We start from the raw sequence: 19,982 nt of genomic DNA, 5'->3' as shown, positions 1-19,982 counted from the left end.
TAACAGCCTTGGCTGTCCTAGAACTTGCTTTGTAGACTAGGCTGGCCTTGAACTCAGAAATCTGCCTGCCTCTGCCTCCTGGGTGCTTGAAAGAGAGTGGGGGGGGGAGAAGAGAGAGCTGTCTGGAATGAGAGAGTGAACTGTTAGCACTGCTGAAGTTCAGAAATGCAAGATAGAAAAAAAAATGCAAGATAGGATTTGGAGGCTTTACTAGGAGCTGCATGGATTGTGTGGCTTCCTATCCCCATGAGTCCTTTTTTGGAGAGTTTTTATTCTCAGCATTGAATGTTAACACAGGTTTTAAACTCTGTGAGGAAAGTGTATGCAACACCACTTCCTTCCTTCCAACCAGCATTCTTAACTACAACTCTTTGGGGTTGGGACATGGTTCAGTGGTTGAGTACTGGCTGCTCTTGCAGAGGACCCAGGCTCAGTTCTCTACACCCACATGGTGGTTCACAACCATCTGTAACTCCAGTTCCTGGAGATTTGATGCTCTCTTCTGGCTTCCAAGAACACTGAACACACAGTGATATATAGGCATAACAAAATACAGGCAAAGACCATACATATAAAATAATAGTAATGACAACATCAGCAATAATAATAAACAATACAAATTTTTTGACAGGGTTCCCAGTATTGTTTATTATTATTGTTGATGTCATTACTATTATAATTCCCTGATGGTCAGTTTAGGCAGCCTTCTGACAGGCTGGGTCAAGTTGCCTAAACTGACCATCAGGGAATCAATAAGAAATCTTGGTCATTTAAATACATTCCCCACCCCAATTTTAATTATGTGTATATATGTTTTTCTGCGTGTGGGTTTGTGTGTGTGAGTGCAGTGCCTACAGAGGCCAGAAGTGTCAGGTCCCCCAAGATTGGAATTACAGACGATGATAAGCTACTGAGAAGGTGCTAGGAACTGAACCTGGGATCTCTTGGAAGAGTAGCCAGTGCTCTTACCTGCTAATTCATCTCTTGAGATGCGTTTTGTTACCAAATGTGGTAGCTAATTTGTTTATTGACCTCCTTTAGTATTAGAAGTTTAATTTCACTTAAAATTACTATTTTCATTATTATTGTATTACATGCTCATGCCACAGTGTTTATATGAAGATCGGAGGGAAAACTGCTGAGTCTTGGCGCTGGTCCTTCCTTCACTTTTAAGATGTCCTTACTAGTAATAGCAACACATCAGGACAATAAGTAATGCTATTAATTATTGAAAATTACATAAAAATTATAACAAAATTACACTTGAAAATTTAACACACCATGTTGACCTGTTGTTTTAATTCAGAATTCGAAGGTCATCCTTTAGTTCAAAAGATGAAAAGAGAGAAGACAGAACACCATATCAGTTGGTCAAGAAACTTCAGAAAAAAATCAGACAATTTGAGGAGCAATTTGAAAGGGAAAGAAATAGCAAGGTAAGTTTGTCATGTGGCCTGTAACAAGTTTAAATTTATACTATAGCCAAGAGAGGAGGGTCTTGGAGCAGGTGCTCCAGCTCTGTGCTCAGAACACACCCGAGATCCTAGAGAAGTAATAGTGGTCCTAGACCCCTGTGAGCCATCCGGTCCTCAGGTCTGGATTGCTGGGACAGTGTTCTTGTTTTCAACGTTTTAGAATTTTTAAACTCAATTCTTTACATTAACAGATCAAAGTTCTGCTCTGAGATAAACCACAAGTAACAAAAGGGGAGGGAGGAAATGAAGAAATTGTGTACTTCTAATGGTTAGAACCTGTATGTCAGAAGTCTAATGCCTAGAAATGAAATACTACCTTCAAACCAGGCTTCTTCCAGTTGTCTGACCATGAAAAGCTCAATAACAGATTAAAGTGAGAATTGAATGAAATTTATGATATAGAAACCATAAAATACTATGGGGAGTGAATTAATGTAACTGTTGTGTATTACAAATGTCAGTGATCCTTCTCCATAACTTTGTAGCCCTCCTACAGTGACATCGCAGCCAATCCGAAGGTACTGAAATGGATGACAGAGCTTACAAAGCTACGGAAGCAGATTAAAGGTATAAGTGTGCGTCTTGTGGAAAATCTGCATCTTTTAAAAGCATAATTCTATACAAGAAGTCGTTATAATTTTTGATAATTTTAAATCTTGGAACTGGTGTACGCCTTTAATACCAGCACTTAGGAGGCAGAGGCAGGCAGATCTTTGAGTTCAAGGCCAGCCTGGTCTATAGAGCAAGCTCCATGACAGCCTGAGCTACACAGAGAAACCCTATCTTGAAAAACAAAACAAAATAAAAAATAATCTATTTTGGAGCTTTTTGGGGAAAAAAATAGATTTCCTTTTATTTTTAAGGTCAGTAGTAAGAAATGGGAATCTTTGTGCTGTGTTCTTCCTAATCTCTTGTCTTGTGCGAGTATTATTACTCTTTTGAAAGATCCCTACATTCCATTCATAGGTGCATTGATCCTATACAGTTTATCTGAAATATGTTGTAAATGTCAAGTTGCTTTGGGTTTTGGTAGGTACTTCATTAAGATCTTTGTGTGTGGGTGGGAAGTAAAGTTTTATCTAAGCTAATGTAACTAGGAGCTGGGAGCATTGCTCAGTGCTGGAGTCCTTGTGTACTGTGTGTGTGTGTGGGAAGTAAAGTTTTATCTAAGCTAAGGTAACTAGGAGCTGGGAGCATTGCTCAGTGCTGGTCTCCTTGCCTACTGTGTATGGTCCTGCGGTCTGTCTCTAGTTCCTAGGCTTAGTCAATTTTTGAAACTATAAAAATTAACTGCTAAGTTGTAAATTTTTCCTAAGTCATAAGTTATGCCAGATATTTTAGTATAGTGTTAATATAGTTAAATTTTATTTATTCTGTGTTTACTGAGTATGCTTTAATAATTGCCACTACTTTAAACGTTACTTGTGTGAAAAGGGGCTTACAATGTGGATCATTGGTTTGATTCATTTGAACTTAGTGAAATTTTTAATATCTAAGATTTAAGACACTGTTCCTACCGTTGTAGACTTTAGTCTTGTGGTTAAGATCATTTTTTGAACCCTTTTTAAAAAGGATTATCTTCCTCTATAGTTCTAGTAAACATTTCCTTATTATTTAAACCACTTTCCAGCCATTAATTATTACATTAAATTGACTAAACAGCCTAATGTTCCAATTCTCTTCCACTCTTACTGTCCTGTAGTTCCTCCTTTGCACACCACCAGAAGTATCTTTTAAAAAATATCATTACTTTTTTGTTATATTCTCCCACCGGGTTTCCCTTTCTAAGTCCAAACTCTATACCATAGCTCTTAAGAACTTGCACACACTGCCCTTTGTAGATTTTTATCTTGTTAATGTCTCATTTTCTGTTCTCAATCTTAGAAGAATTTAGGGCTTTTGACCAGGCTATTGCCTCAATTGGGCACAAATGCTTTTTCCCTAAGTCTTCTGTGCTGGGTATAGTTGAATGTGGAATGTTCAACCAGAATGACACCATTCAGAGAGGCCTTCTTTGTTTTTGTTTGTTTTGTTTTTCCAGACAAATTTTCTCTGTGTAGCCCTTACTGTCCAGAGCTCTGTAGACCGGGCTAGCCTCCCGAATGCTGGGATTAAAGGCATGTGCCACCACTGCCCAGTTAGAGACATTCTTTTCTTTGTTAATCCCGTGTTGTTCTTCCTCCACAAAGGACGGTCTCTCTAGCACTGTGACTCCCACTTTTATTTTCCTTGTGTGCAGTCTGGAGTTCAATGTCAAACACCTTTCTCAATAATTTAAAAAAAAAAAATCATCTTTTTTTTTTCCTTTGAGACAGGGTGTCTCTGTGTAGCCCTGACTGACCTGGAACTCACTGTGTAGACCAGGGTGGCCTTGAACAAAGATCCACCTGCCTTTGCCTCCCTAGTGCTGGAATTAAACCCAGCCCACGCTCAGATTTAAGACAGGGTCTCTCATTGAAGCTGGAGTTCACTGAATGGTTAGCCTGGCTAGGCACAAGCATCAGAGAGCCTCCCACCTCTGCTGCTGGGGATCTGAACTGAAGTCTTCAGGCTTGCACAGCAAACACGTTCCCAACTGAACCATCTCTCCAGTCCTCTCTTTTATCTTCTTCGTAACACTTAGCAGTTGAAATAACTAAAACTATTAATAGAATTGTCTTTCCTTCCTTGAAAAATAGTATGTACACCATAAAAATGTGTTTTGTTTAGTTCTCTTTGGTGCTTATAAAGGTATTATGCTTTGCAGTAGGCTGCTTGTAAATATTATTTAAAGGGACAAGTAGGATAGTTCTCTTGCCATGTGTATACTGCATGCTAAATGTGTGGCTTTGAAATGTATGTTACTGATTATTAATCATCTTATTTCTGAAATTTAGATGCAAAACACAAAAACTCTGATGGAGAATTTGTACCTCAGACACGTCCTCGGAGTAACACTCTTCCAAAAAGTTTTGGCTCTTCTCTAGACCATGAAGATGAGGAGAATGAAGGTGAGCCCAGAGTCATTCAGAAAGAGAAGAAGCCGTCTAAGGAAGCTACTCTTGAACTTATCACAAAACGATTGAAGGAAAACCGTGCTGAGCGTCACCTTCCTGAGGATATCAAGGTAATGCTGAACTGTGTGGTCTCTGCCGGGGCGGGGGTAACCTTTAAGAGTTCCTGAAACAAAATAACTAGCATAGCCGGGTAGAGAATGTGCAGCCTGACTTTTCTGTTCTTCAGACCTGCCACTTCAAAATATGCTTTTAAAACCTGGAGTACTATGTATTAATGCATGTTGCAGATTGTTGGCAAGATACTGATGTGTAGAGTATAAAATGGCTGAGTCTGAGTGGTAGCTGTATATACTGAGTTTTTGCTATTAGCCTGTTGGTCGCTGGCATACACTATGTGGGTTCTGCCACTTGTTGTTTTTTTTTTCTTCAACATTCCTATGAAAAATATAAATGTGATATTAGCCATTTAAAAAGATATCTTGCCAGGTGGTGGTGGGACACATCTTTAATTCTAGCCCTTGGAAGGCAGAGGCAGATGAATCTCTAAATTTAAGACCAGCCTGGTCTGCAGAGTGAGTTCCAGGACAGCTACAGGTCTATACAGAGAAACCAAAAACAAAAAAGATAAAAAGAAAAGATACCACTCAAAAGCCTGGCATGGTGGTACATATCTGTAATCCAAGTACTAGAGAATTGGAGGCAGGGGGATCAGGAGTTCAAGCTACATAGTGAGCTTGAGCCCAGCCAGGACCACGTGACACTCTGTTTAAAAAACAAAAAACAAAACAAACAACTGGCAACAAAAACCTAGATGATCTCATTGTTAGCAGGATTACATGAATTAACATTTTTTAGGAATGATTACTGTTATGTATGGTATAGGTATGTGTGGATCCATGCTTCTCCATGTGCATGGAAGCCAAAGGCAGCCATCCGGTTAGGACTCTGTCTGCCCCACTCCCTAAGACAAGATTTCATTGCACCGGTGAGCAGGCCCCATTACCACAGAGTCCTCTGTGAGACAGTCCAAGTCATATGTGAGGTGAGATTGCTGGGGAGATAGTCTCAGGGGACCCAGACACACCGACAACAGAATACACCTCTCCGATGATGGAAATATATGAGTCTTTGTTTCCCTGTTCCAGGGCTAAATTAGTCATTTTTACCCCCTCCTTCAGCTTTTTCTTTCTTTCTTTCTTTCTTTTTTTTTTTTTTTTTTTGTTAGAACAGCAGTCTCCTCCTGCTGCAAGTGGTTTGGTCACATTAGCTTGGTTCAGATTTACTATCCTAGATTTAAAAGTTCAAACTTAGAAATGGAGTGACAGTTTTTATAGGGTCTATACTCAGCTGTGCCTACTGCATGAGGAGAGTCCACAGTGTGATTTGTTGTGGGGTGACTGTCTAGTGATTGTGATTTGTAACTTCCTCTGGTAAGAGGCTGAGAACTGTTTGCTGTAGAATTTATTTGGTCTAGTTGAAGGGTATCTTGTGGAACATTGGTTCATTGAGATAATGGATGAGTCTGTGGAATAAAAGGAAAATTTGTATACAAACACGTGGGGAGTTCTGCCTGCTGTGCCCTTCAGAATATTAAAAGACGGTGGGAGGGCTGGAGAGATGGCTCAGTGGTTAAGAGCATTGCCTGCTCTTTCAAAGGTCCTGAGTTCAATTCCCGGCATCCACATGGTGGCTCACAACCATCTGTAAAGAGGTCTGGTGCCCTCTTCTGGCCTGCAGACATGCACACAGAATATTGTATACATAATAAATAAATAAATTAAAAAAAAAAAAAAGACGGTGGGATTACACTGCAAAGAACATGTCAGCCAATATAGAGGGAAACATGAAGTCATAGGATAGAGGTCAAAGGTTTCAATTGGACATTTTTGAGCTTTCAATAGGTGTTGTAATAAGGAGGGCGGCGGGGCTGCACCCCCGGCACCCGGCCGCCCACACGGCTAGCTTTACCCGAAATAATTACACGGAAACTGTATTCATTTAAACACTGATTGGCCCATTAGTTCCAGCCTCTTATTGGCTAGCTCTTACATATTGATCTAACCCATTTCTAATAATCTGTGTAGCCCACGAGGTGGCTTACCAGGGAAGATCTTACCCTGCGTCTGTCTGGAGTGGGAGAATCATGGCGACTCTCTGATTCAGCTTCTTTCTCCCAGCATTCTGTTCTGTTTACTCCGCCTACCTAATTTTCTGTCCTATTAAAGGGCCAGGGCAGTCTCTTTATTTAACCAATGAAATTAACACAAAACAGAAGACTCTCCCCCATTTTCGAAGGTTAAGTCTACAACTTTTGGGATAGTTGCTATTAATTTCTCCCAAAAAATTAGCACAAGCTCTTTGCCACGGTTCATTGTCTTCCCATAACTTCTGCTGGGTCTATACCTGCTAGTTGACGAAGTCTCAGCTTACCTTTTATAATTAATTCAGAGACTTTTTCCACATAAGTTTTTAATTTTTTACTTGGTTTATTAGGTATACATATCCACTCTAAAATAATATCTTCCCTCTGCATTAGAATCCCTGTAGGAGAAATTCTGGAAGGCAATATGACTAGGATGCAGCTAAGATTTGGATTCACCCTATCCACATGTGCCTCCTGTAATTTTTCCTCAATCATTGTCAGTTCCTTTTCTGCTTCAGCTGTCAGTTTTCTTGGACTATTCAAATCTTTATCACCATCTAAGGTTTTGTTTAAATGAACTATTAGATCCGGTGTTATTTCAAGTCTTTTTATTATTGTCTCTTTTGAATCCTGAATCTCCTAACCTGCATGAGTTTCTAGTAAAGATTGTATGGTTCTTAGGAGTGCCATGATCTTCCTAAATGATAGAATATGCAAAAGAATACCGAAACCTAGTAACCAGTAAATTAAGTTATCCCCATAGTCATATAAACCTTGCATGATATAACCCATTGTATTGGTAACCAGAACAGTAAAATTTGTGTTGGAAATGAAAACTGCCATATTACCTATTATCCAGCAGGTGGCGCTGTTGCCAAGTCGCGACAAAAACAGGGTCGTTTCAGAGTCCACCTAGTATTTGTTAAAAACTGGGAAATGCAAGTTGCTCAACAAAGTAAATGTAATTAAATCAATTCCGTACACTGAACCATAAACCCAGAATCCAGGGGTAGAGAAGAGTAACCCAGAAGCCGTGTATGCCTCCACGTGACAGAGTCACCCTGAGTGGTTGCAGCTTTCGGCAACCGGCAACCGCGTGCTCTGGTTCACGCCACTTAAGAGCTGTGCTTGCAAGGGAGATTTAAAAACGACTCAGAAAAGAGCAAACCACGCGGGCAGAGACTACGTGGGCCTGTGGAGTTTAAATCCACGTGGGGAGGCAGACGATAGGGTGCGTGGGGACTGGAAGTCAATCTGATGTGTCTAAAAGAAAAATATAAAGAACTGCAGCAAGAAAAGCCAGTGCGTGATGATTTATATTAAACTGCTGGCTGCACGCACAAGACACAGGCCACAAGGCCGCTGCAAGGCACAGGCGGCGGCTGAGGAAGGGAGGGCTCGCGCCAAGCCGAACTCCCGGCCAGCAGCCGAACAGGGGAAGGAGAGGTCCTAACGTTGGGCGCCAGGTGAAGGTGTAAGTCATAAACAATGCCACACCAGTTTGGAATTATGATTAATAGGGTGGTATTTATTTAAAGGGGAAAAAACTTACAGATCACCGTCCCAGACAACAGCCCTCTGCACAACCAGGAAAGGAGTCTAGTCGCCGGTGGAGCAGGAAGTGAAGAGAGAGAGGAGAGGGAAGTGGCCGCTTTTTTAAAGGGAGCGAGACCACGCCCCAGTGGGCTGGTATCTCAGCGGCTATAGGCTGGAGGAGCGGAAGGGCCTCCCGCAACAAATAGGATCTTTACACTATATTCCTAAGGGGTTTCCTTAGTAGAGACCCGAGGTGTCTGCCTTCACTAGTCTTTTTCTTTGGTGTCTCATCCATCCATCCATCCATCCATCCATCTGTTTTTTGTGCCTATTGAATCCAGGGACCCTTGCACAAGCTGGGCACATGTGCCACTGAGTTCCATCAGCAGTCCTTGTTTTTTGGGAAAGGCTCTCTCTCATTGTGTAGGCCACATTGACCTTAAATTCCTGATTCTCCTGCTTCTGCCTCTAGAATGCTGGGATTATAGGCCTCTGACCACGATGCCTTGCCTGTAGTCACTAGTCTTTTTTTTAAAGTGTGTGTGTGAGCGAGTGAGTGTGTGAGCAGGCGCAGGTGTGCATGCCACAGCATTCACAGGGAAGTCTTTTTTTTTTTTTTTTTTTTTTTGGTTTTTCGAGACAGGGTTTCTCTGTGGCTTTGGAGCCTGTCCTGGAACTAGCTCTGTAGACCAGGCTGGTCTCGAACTCACAGAGATCCGCCTGCCTCTGCCTCCCGAGTGCTGGGATTAAAGGCGTGCGCCACCATCACCCGGCTCACAGGGAAGTCTTAAGGACAGCGTCATGAGTTGTCTCCTTCTGCCATGTGCTCTGCAGTTGACTTTGGATTGACCTGAGGTCCTCAGGCTTGTGGGTCAAGTGCTTTTAAACATGCTGAGCCAGCTCTCTGTCCATATTTATGGTTGTTTTGACAAAAACCTTTGAAACATTATAAAGTGTCAAGCAGTATGAAAGTTTCCTATGTGCTAGAAAGGCACCGTTACAAGTGCTTTTACATGAATGAATTTGGACCTTGGAGGAAGAATGGAGTATCACTGATTTATAGATTGGGGTATTAAACACAAGGTGGCTAAGGTACCCAAACTGGCATTATTAATTTATACAACATATAAATTAAGCCACAAAAATGTATTGATTGACTTAGTACGAAGTTTGAATTGTATGGGAAACTGAAACGTAGAGCTGCACGTCCATAATCAAAGACGGCCTTAGCCAGGTCTGTTTCGCCGTCCGCACTGTGGGAATGAGGAGATAATGACACCAGTACTTTCCCATTCTAGAAAATGACAAAAGATCATTTGATAGAAGAGAAAACGTCTCTGCAGAAAAGCCTGCTTTACTATGAAAGTCAACACGGAAGGCCGGTAATTCCTCCCCCGCTAAGACCATTTGCTTTCTCTCTCTTTAAGCAGTATAGACCATGTTGGTGTCTGCACTCTTCAGTGCTTTTATCCAGCACTATTCCCTAGAGTTGGGAGATCACCTACTAACTTAAAAATTAAATTTGGGGTGAGGGGATCATATTATTTGTTTTTGGTGTCTAGATTTCTAATAGTAAGGTTACTTTGCTTCACTTTTTTTTTTTTTTTGGCTTCAGGTTACCAGGGAAGAAAGGCACATTGTTAAGCCTCTCTATGATAGATACAGGCTTGTAAAACAGATGCTGACAAGAGCTAGCATTACTCCTGTCCTTGTAAGTAAATTAAACACATGTTTGGTTTTGTTTTTAAAGACAGAATCTCACTTTGTAGCCAAAACTGGCTTGGAACTCACTAGTCCAGTCAAACTAGTCCAGTCAAGCGGGACTCTTTAAGTTGCATTATGTCATAGGTATGCATTGCCATGCCTAGCACGAGTATTTCTTCATTTTGACAAAATATATTTAAGAAAAGAAGGAGATGAAACAAATTTTCTTAATATTTTTGAGACATACATAGCCAAGGCTGAAAAGTTGTTGAGATAATGAATTTTAAAAGAATAGGAAATGCCTATGACTATTTTCTCGGCACCTTAGTCAGCACTTACAGGCGTGTGGTATTAAATCCTGACAGACAACACACGGGTTAGAGTATGATGACACTGAGATCCAGGTGGTGCTTGTATGCAAATTTACCTACATAAATGGCAGAAGTAGTGCTTGTATGTTGTGCACCTCACCTAGCCTCTGCTTCAGTTCTTGTCTATGGATACTTTTGTACTGACCACCATGAAGGTGTACCTCTAGCTGCATTACAATAGAAACGGGTTTTACACGTTGATTTATGTAAATGTGTACCATGCTAAGAGTACAGATTTAGGGGATCAGTTCTCTCCTGCTATTCAGGTTTCCAGGGTTCATATTCAAGGTTTTTAAGCTTGGCAGTGAGACTGAACCATCTTGCTGATCCTATAAATGGGTTTTAAAGAAAGAACCTATCAAGATAATGCCAACTACCAGGTATCTGGCACCCGCTTTTAATCCTAGCACTAGAGGCAGGTAGTCTCTGAGTTCAAGGCCAGCCTGGTCTACATAGGGAGTTCCAGGACAGCGAAGGCTACACAGAGACAGACCCTGTCTCAAAAAACAAAACTAAATTAATCAAATTAAACAATGCTAATTTCACAGGGCCAGAGAGATAGTTGAGCAGGTAAAGGTGCTTGCCATCTGACCTGCTCTGCACACACATGCTGCGGCACATCCACACCTCTCACACACAACCACATAACCACACACAAAATTAGTGGAATAAGATATTTTACATCTGTACTTATACTTTATCTGTATTGGTATGCACTCAAACAAACAGAAAATAGCTCATTTAAAATGGGGTCTTGCTGTACTGTCTAAGGTTATTTTGAGTTGTGATCGTATGTATGTGATCTTTTGGCCTCAGCCATCTAAGTAGTTGGGACATTGAACCTGCCAACACTAAAAATGAAATTTATAATACTTAGATACAAGTCAGGACTATTCTTGGAGAATTGCAAATTTGATGCTAGCTAGAGCAACTTGGCATGACCCAGTCTTAAAATGTTCTTTTTTTTAAAAATTTATTTATTTATTAAAGATTTCTGCCTCCTCCCCGCCACCACCTCCCATTTCCCTCCCCCTCCCCCTTAACAAGTCCCCCTCCCTCATCAGTTTGAAGAGCAATCTTAAAAGTGGAATGCTGGCATGTTGTTAGTGGGCTAATGATTATCTTGCATGCTAGGATGAATAATATCTTAGGATTTGATTTAGTTTAGTTTTGCTTCTAAAGAAGAATCCGATGAGGTCCCAAGACTCCAAAATAAAGATGCTTGAGCTGGGTGTGGTGGCACATGCCTATAATGATAGCATATGAAAGGGCTGAGGCAGGAGATCTCATAATCCACATATTCGGTCTGTGCTACCTAGTGAAACTCTGTCTCAGACAAAGGGTTGTACATTACACTGTGTGCTTGGGAATCTGCCGGGCTTTTCTTTTCTTTTCTTTTCTTTTTTTTTTTTTTTTTTTTGGTTTTTCGAGACAGGGTTTCTCTGTGGCTTTGGAGCCTGTCCTGGAACTCGCTCTGTAGACCAGGCTGGTCTCGAACTCACAAAGATCCGCCTGCCTCTGCCTCCCGAGTGCTGGGATTAAATGCGTGCGCCACCATCACCCGGCTCTGCCGGGCTTTTCTGAACTATCAGTTAATACCCTTACTATATCATGAAAGTAAAGTGTAAGAAAAGCGAGTCTAGTAAAGAATTTTTTAACATTTTAAAGATTGCTCTAAGATTTTGAAAATAGTTTATATATTTTTTTCTTTCTTTTTTTCTTTTTCTTTTCTTTTTTTTTTTGAGACAGGGTTTCTCTATGTTGCTTTGGAACCTGTCCTGGAACTTACTCTTGTAGACCAGGCTGGCTTCGAACTCACAGAGATCTGCCTGCCTCTGCTTCCCTGGTGCTGGAATTAAAGGCGTGCACCACTACTGCCCAGCTTTTATTTTTCAATTTTATTGAAAAAATTTTCAGACTATATTTTGATTGTTCATTCCCCTAACCTCCCAGATCCTCTCCATCCTCCTAACCCCCAACTTCATGTTCTTGCTTTTTCAAAAAAAAGAAAAAGAAAATAAAAAGCAACAAAAAAACAAAAAGTAGTTGGCCAGCAGAAAACACACTTCATGTTTTTGAGTACTTTTGTTTTACTTTAGTATTTTAATCTTACTAATTTTTTTTTTTGTTTTTGTTTTCCTGTTTTGAGTTTTGTTTGCTTGTTTTCTGGGGGGCTGCTTGGGTCTGAGTGAGTCTGTTAATGTACCATGTGTGAAGCAGCATTCACCTTTCAGTCTGAACTGTGGAACTGGTGTTGCTGATTTTACAGGGATCTCCCTCCACAAAGCGCCGTGGTCAGATGTTACAGCCAATCATAGAAGGAGAAACAGCACATTTTTTTGAAGAAATCAAGGTAATTGTGTAGAAAAGTCATTTTTTAATTACATTGCTAACAGGAAAGTGGAAGTCATGACCTAGGTGGCTCTGCGTGGTCATTGTTTTAGGAAGAAGAGGAAGATGGTGTCAGTCTGTCCTCTGAGTTGAGTGACATCTTGACAACAACCATACACACACAGTCATCGTTGGAAAATTCAGAGTCTGATGCTGAAGAAAATCAAGAAAAACTGGCTCGGGATCTCCGCCTATCGAGTACTCGGGCAGCTTCTATGTAAGTAATAAAACTTCCATATCAAGAATAATGCTTAGAAGATAGTAATATTAAGAGATCATTAGAAATTGCTTTGTGAGAAACTTTTTGGCTTTTTTTGTTTGTTTGTTTGTTTGTTTTTTGGTTTTTCGAGACAGGATTTCTCTGTGGCTTTGGAGCCTGTCCTGGAACTAGCTCTGTAGATCAGGCTGGTCTCGAACTCACAGAGATCCGCCTGCCTCTGCCTCCCGAGTGCTGGGATTAAAGGCGTGCGCCACCATCGCCCGGCTTGTGAGAAACTTTTATAAGTGTGATTTACAATACAGATTGTAGTTCCTATTGCCTTCCATTTTATGTGTGTGGGGGCTGCTGCTGGTGCTGCCATGGATGGAACCCAGGGCCTTGTGTATGGAAGACACACTGTATCCCCAGACCTCATTTTACCTTCTGTTCTAAATTGTGTGAGAGAGTACCCTTTGCCCACTACGTGGGTCTGGAGGTCAAAAGACAGCCTTAAGTGTTGGTTCTCACCCCTGCTTTGTGTCGTGATTTCTCTTGCTGTTTTGTGCTGTGTGTCCACATTGCATTGCCATAAGAGTGCTGGAATTAGAGATATGTGGCACCTTGTTTGGCTTTTTACATGGGGTTCAAAGATGTAAGCTCACGCATCAGGCTTATACATCAAGCCTGCTTTGTTGAGTCCATCTCCCTAGCCTATTGTTCCTATTTCTTTATGAAATATTTCAATTTAAAAATGTACTCAACTTATAACAGTTATAGGAACCAATGAGAATTTTTTATTGGCCTGCTTATCTTTAGGTGGATTTATGACAGTGGTTCTCAACCCTTAATTCACCTTAAAATTAGGAAGGTGTGTGTGTGTATGTGTATTCATGTGCACTTGTAAGTCAGAAGACAAACTTGGATATTGTTCTTTAAGAGCCATCCCCCTTTTTAAATAAGACTCTTGTTAGGTTTTTTTTGTACTTTTTAAAAAAATTTCATTTAATAATGTGTATATTTGTGTGGATTTGTACATATATGTTGAGTGCCTCTGGAGGTCAGAAGGATACATTGTGATCCCCTTGATGTGGAGTTACAAGCTATTTTGAGCTGCCTACACATGGGTGCTGAAAACCAAACTCAGGTCCTCTGCAAGAGCAGTAATTACTGAGCCATTTCTTCAACACACATTCACTTTTACTTACCGGTGCTTATGTGTATGGGTGCTTACTTATGTGTATAGGTGCTTTGCCTGTGTGTATGTTTCTGTACCATGTGTGTGTCTGATGCCCCCCGAAGGCCAGGAGAGGGCTTCGGGTCTCTGGGTTTTTTTCCACAGCCCTAGAACAGTTTTGTGATTTAATTTGTAGTGGAGTATAGACATTGGTATGTTTCGGAAAGCCTGCAGGGAGGACTAGAACCAGTGTTAATAGAATAAAGAAACTGTATCCTTTAGTAATGCTTTGCTTCTATTTTAACTTTAGGCCTGAATTACTGGAACAGCTTTGGAAAGCCAGAGCTGAGAAAAAGAAACTACGTAAAACATTACGGGAATTTGAAGAAGCATTTTATCAACAAAATGGAAGGTTTGTTAAACATTGTAGAAGCTGACATCTTTCTCCTTTTCCTCACAAAATGTATGTTAAGATAGTAGAATACATGGGATTAAAAACACAAGTACTGATGCTTGCTGCAGCCAGTGCTGGCTACCAGTTTGATCCCCAGGACCTACATAGGGGAAGCAAAGAATCATCTCCTAAAGGGTCTTTTTTTTATCTCCACATGACACATGCACTCTCATGTTCCCACACACTAAGAAAAAGAATTACACATTGCTTATAGGATGTTAGCCCTGAAATATAAGTTTTAGCCCTTAGACTATAGCTTGGTGCAAGAGCATTTGCCTAGCATGTGCAAAGCTCTGGGGTTTAATCCCAGCACTGCAAAGACACAAAAAGAAAATTATATATATTATTTTTATATTGTATAATTAAATATATATGTATGTGCGCGCGCGCGCGCACACACACACACACACACACACACACACACACAAAACTATGTAGACCAGACTGGTCTCAAACTCAGAGTTCCACTGCTTCTGCCTCCTGGGATTAAAAGGTGTGCATCATCCCAGCCAATTTTATAACAATCCTTTATGCTCTCAATCTGCTGTTATTAAAGTCAAGGAAAAGTCATAATTGGAGTAAGCATATCAAATATTTTAAGGTTTGTCTAAAGCCATTCTTGTTGGTTTGCAGTGCTGGAGCTCAAACCCATAAGGCAAGCATTCTACCACTGAGCAATATTTCCAGCTCCCAGCGATATGATATGATATGATATATATTAGTCACCTGTGTCTCTGAGATGATCTCATTATGTAGCAATTACTAGTCTGGAACTTGATACATAGACCAGGCTGGCCTGGAACTCAGAGATCTCTGCCTGCCTCTGCTTCCTGAGTGCTGGGATTAAACACCATTGTCTGTCTGGATTCTTAATTTTTATCCTGAAACAAGCTCAAGTTGTCAGTATACTGCTTGTTGGGTTATCCCGGCTACTCACTGGAGATACATAGGTATGTGGGTCTGAAGAGTATGCCATATGCCTTTAACTGCTTTGCATAGCTGACCTATATCCCCAGAGTTGGGGACTGGGGAGGCATGTAGACAGGAAGATCCCTGGGCTCACTGAACAACTAGAAAGCTTTAGGCTCTGTGAGATAACCTTGTGCTGTGGAAGCACAGTGAAGAGTGATCGAGCCAGGAGACAACTGTAGAGTTTCACATCTGTGTGGGTTATCAAGTCTGATTTATAAATGTGAGGACTGGGGAAATGGCTGTCAGTGGAGTGAACTTCACTGCCATGAAGCCTGCTCTGTGGACCTGAGGTGGGTATCTGAGTGCTGTATCACTGGGGCTTGATAGCCAGCTCGTGCTGTGGACCTTTGTTTAATAATGCGAAGGTGTGCTGCATTCTTTTATGTGGCATTTGTTTAACTCTGTGAAGCTGTGCTACTTTGCCTGTCTAAAACACCTGATTGGTCTAATACAGAGTTGAATGGCCAATAGCAAGGCAGGAGAAAGGGTAGGCAGGGTTGGCAGGCAGAGAGAATAAATAAGAGGAGAAATCTGGAAGAGGAAGAAGGAATGAGAAAAGGAGGAGGGCAACAAGCCTCAGAAGAAAGATAGGCAGAAATAGAGAAAGGTAAAAGCTTAGAGGCAAAAGATAGATGGGATAATTTAAGACAAGCTAAGGCCAAGCATTTATAAGTAATAAGACCTTGTGTGCAATTTATTTGGAAGCTGGGTGACAGATTCCCCTCCCCCCCAAGAGTAAAGATTAAAAACAACCACCAGCAAGTTAGCTTTAGGCAATAGGAAAAAAACAAGGTGGGTAAGACAGCTCTGGCTCATGTACACACATGTGTACAACATATGTATACACAAAAACATGTGTAAGAAAATCTAAGAGCTATAAAGGCATTTTCCATGCAGTTCCTTTATATTGAAAGAAAACAAATTATACTTGAGGTGATGGATGCTGAAGCACCCATTAGTGGAGTGGTTAACTAAATATGTAGAATGATTCACGGTAGCTGGGTAGCGGTGGCACATGCCTATAGTCCCAGTACCAGCTTTTATTTTACCCTTAATTTGTAATATTACGCTCCATACTAGGACAACTTTTAAGTCAGATTTTATCTTCCCTAGGAATGCCCAGAAAGAGGATCGCGTACCAGTGCTTGAGGAATATAAAGAGTACAAGAAAATTAAAGCCAAACTTAGACTTCTGGAAGTTCTTATCAGCAAACAAGACTCTTCAAAATCCATATAAAATATGTTCCCTGAAAATTGGCATCATAAAGTCAGTTGTGTTCTTTGAAGGTTCATCATGTGTACTTGGCTCGCACTTGAGTTCACTCTGTCAGGCACTCAGAGAACCCATCCCCTGTGTACTTGTCTGTGGTTCAGTAGGGAAAGGAAGGCTGCTCTCCACATTTCCGCAGACTCTCCACACTTAGCAGATATGCAGATTCCTCACTGTTTACTATAGATACAGCTGTTAGCAAAAGACAAGATTTTATTCTTTTCACTTCAAGAACTTTGGAAATACAAAGCTTTTCTTGCTTACTATTTTGTTTTTTCTTTTTCATTACTGAAGAAAATTGGGAGGAAAATCTTCACACTGAATTCTTCGGTTGCCTTTTTCTTACAGAGTGACTGAAAATTTAAAAGAAAAGCCTATAAATGAGACATATGCAACTGTATTCTGTTTTTCCTAGAAAACCAAACTGAATTTTGAAATCCTAGTGTGGAACACCTTCCTGTGTAATTCCAGAGTGACACCTGCTCAGATAGGTACTTAGCCAGAGTTTGCAAATCCGTGGTCTCACCCGAGCGAAGAGAACGTGGGTGGACCACAGAGCAGCCTTGCCTAGTCATTTGAAACATTGCACACATCCCTCAGAGCTGAACCACATCACATGCTGCCTACAGGACTTCAGTTACTATCTACCAGCAATGATGTGACTTGTCTGGATCAGATCCTGCGCTGTCCCCCACCCATCTCCAGATAATGTGAGAAAATAGCCGTGCCAGTATGGAGGGACTTGGATGGTGCTCAGGTTTGTGTATTTGATCACGTGGGCCTCAGTTGGCACAAGAGTGATTCCACCTAAGTAAATGTGTTCTTTACAAGGGCTATACCACTGCAGCTGTACATGTCCATTCTAAAGTGACCCCTCCCACCCGGCCGCTCACAGGATGTGTGGTGGTATGCCCCTTGTCACAGACTCTCAGCATCTCTTTTCCTTTGGCTTTGCATGGCTTTTCTTCAGGTACTCTGCTAATCATTTTTATGGAATAGTAACTTGTGTTAATAAAACAGACGTGGGTCAGGCTTTATCTGAGTGGCTCATACCTCCCATCCCCCGCCCCTGGTGCTCTTTTGAATTGATAAATGTTTCACTTTGCCCATGCTTTGCATGTAATGACTCATGCATGATTTTCTTAATATTAATAGTTTGTTTCATACAAATGGAATTTCACAACATCTTTAATAAGGTGAGGAAAGCATGAACCTCGAACTTCTGGCACTATTACCCAGTAAGAACATGAGGTAGCTCGCTTATAAATAGTGTCTCTAGTTCTTCCCATCTCACTCGTGTGCGCAATGCCTTTTTCGGAGGAGAGGGAAACGTCCAGCGGTAGTGAGTGTGTAGTTGGAAGATTTTTAAAAAGCACTAAATCCAGCCTTGTTTGTGTGGTTCCTTTTGATATTGCTAGGTCATTGATAATGTAATTTTAGGAAAGTAATTAAGAATGCCAAAAAATGTGTCATTTGATTTGAGCCCATCATGTGGTGTACTTTTTAGTTTCTTTAGGTCTCCAGATAGGATTGCTACATGTAATTTTATGTGCACTGTATATTTTTATGAATGTTTTATTTTGTATACCACATGCAAAAATGTCCATGTGCACTATTTAAATGTTAAATAATATATTCCTTCTCTATAATGCTAAATCTATTTGAGTACAATATTTTTATAAGTCTGTAGCCTGACTGGTTTCACTGAGTTCCGCTGCATCATGGTTTGGTCATTAGTGGGAGTTGGGCTGAGTGGTGAGGAGACGGCACTCTAGCCGTGCTGTCGTGACTCACGGCTTAGCAGTGGTGGTAGAGCTAGGCACCTGTGAGAGTTTTACTTTGGTACAAATAAAAATTATATCTATATAGAAATATTATATAGATATATATATGTTCACCAGTATATTAACATTGCTGTGTTTGTTTGGCACTTCATTGTACAGACTTTTGTAATAAAAGGACTTTAATGTTCCAAGTCATTGTAAATGTATGATGTTTTTCTAGAAGGTTCTTAGGCTTATTTAAATCGCCCTACCCAGTGATGATGTAGGGGACATACTAAAGTTGCTCAGCAGGGAAAAGTCCATACTGCTTCTCAGAGCTATTTAGGAGAATAGGCAAACTACCTTCACTCCCCCCCCCCCCCAGGGTTTCATGTATCTGGTCTTGAAATCGGTATGTAACTCCTGCTCCTCCTTTCTGCGCTCTAGTGCCAGAATTAGTCATGTCTCGTTGCAGTGAATTACCACATTAAGAAAAGTCGGCCCTCCTTGCTTTGAGGGAGGTGGGTAGTAACATTTACTGGGCATGGTGTGGTGTGTACCTATAGTCCCAGCTGCTCCAGAGACCACAGCAGAAGGATCCCTTGAACCCAGGAGTTCAAGGCCAGCCTGGGTGACTTTTTTGGGCCGGTATGTGTTGGGGGTAGGTGTTCAACACAGGGTTTGTCTGTGTAGCCCTGGCTATCCTGAAACTCATTTTGTAGACCATGCTGCCCTGCCTCTGCCCCCCAAGTGCTAAGATTAAAGGTGTGTGCTACCACTGCACAATTTATTCATGTTTTAAACATGTACATTGAGCATTAACGTGCTGATTGAGTGCTGTGGTTGAATATGGTGTTGTTTTGACCCACAGGACAGATCATACGGCTCTTCTGGAAGGGCTTATATAGTTTAGGAACGTAACATTTTCCTCCAGTTTCTAAAGTACTAGTCACACACAACTTTCCAACAAGAAGGCTCTCAAAGGTCCCTTGTCTGTAATTTCCAAACAACTTACGGCCTTAATATGCCATCTTTTTTATTTTTAGGAAATTTGACATACTGCTGTTGAGAAACCAGATGAAATCTGCTTTTGAAAGTGGTAGTGAAATTTCTGTATTTAGCCACAGAGTTGTTGTATATGATTTTTTCTAGGCATTTTGGAGTCTAGAATGGAGATTATTTTATGTATGTTGTTCATACATAGTATTTTCCCAAAATCTTATTACTTTACCCCTGTCCAAAGGAAGTGAGACCCTGGGATGTGCATCTGTCTCTACCTCCAACTATTGGCGATCTACCCTGTGACCTTAGAGATCTGCCCCATGACCAAGAAGCATTGACCGTGCTTCCCTTTTACACTCCCGTGAGTGTACCACGTGCATATTACAGGAAGCACTTGGTAAGTGTGGGGTGGTACAGTGGGCTCCCTTCAGCTGCACTTAGTTCATGGAAGTCATCCTGTTAGAACTGAGAGCTGCTTCTTGGCTGGAGATGTAGCACAGTGCCTAGCATTTGCAGGACTCTGCACTCGGTC

At 41.1% G+C, this 19,982-nt stretch overlaps 1 protein-coding gene across 6 annotated transcripts in view; it reads left to right on the top strand.

Annotated features, from left to right (window-relative positions):
• The window catches only part of LOC121442974 (protein FAM13B-like), a 79,564-nt gene extending 60,910 nt beyond the window's left edge, over positions 1–18,654 (top strand). For 4 of the 6 annotated variants that reach the window (XM_041644618.1, XM_041644617.1, XM_041644621.1 and 1 more), the window contains 9 exons: positions 1,307–1,436; positions 1,961–2,042; positions 4,352–4,581; positions 9,449–9,532; positions 9,766–9,861; positions 12,495–12,578; positions 12,670–12,833; positions 14,300–14,401; positions 16,529–18,654. In XM_041644618.1, coding sequence (XP_041500552.1) covers positions 1,307–1,436; positions 1,961–2,042; positions 4,352–4,581; positions 9,449–9,532; positions 9,766–9,861; positions 12,495–12,578; positions 12,670–12,833; positions 14,300–14,401; positions 16,529–16,652 — 1,096 coding nt within the window. In that variant the 3' untranslated portion in view covers positions 16,653–18,654. The remainder of the gene's footprint in view (positions 1–1,306; positions 1,437–1,960; positions 2,043–4,351; positions 4,582–9,448; positions 9,533–9,765; positions 9,862–12,494; positions 12,579–12,669; positions 12,834–14,299; positions 14,402–16,528) is intronic. The other 2 variants (XM_041644619.1, XM_041644620.1) reach the window with 2 other exon arrangements.
• Positions 18,655–19,982: the final 1,328 nt, after the last annotated feature.

The sequence above is a fragment of the Microtus oregoni genome, unplaced genomic scaffold (genome assembly GCF_018167655.1).
Source record: "Microtus oregoni isolate MIOR12 unplaced genomic scaffold, Mior012 000098F_ref0000018, whole genome shotgun sequence".
Lineage (NCBI taxonomy): Eukaryota > Metazoa > Chordata > Mammalia > Rodentia > Cricetidae > Microtus > Microtus oregoni.
This window is presented reverse-complemented; position numbering and strand designations above follow the sequence as displayed.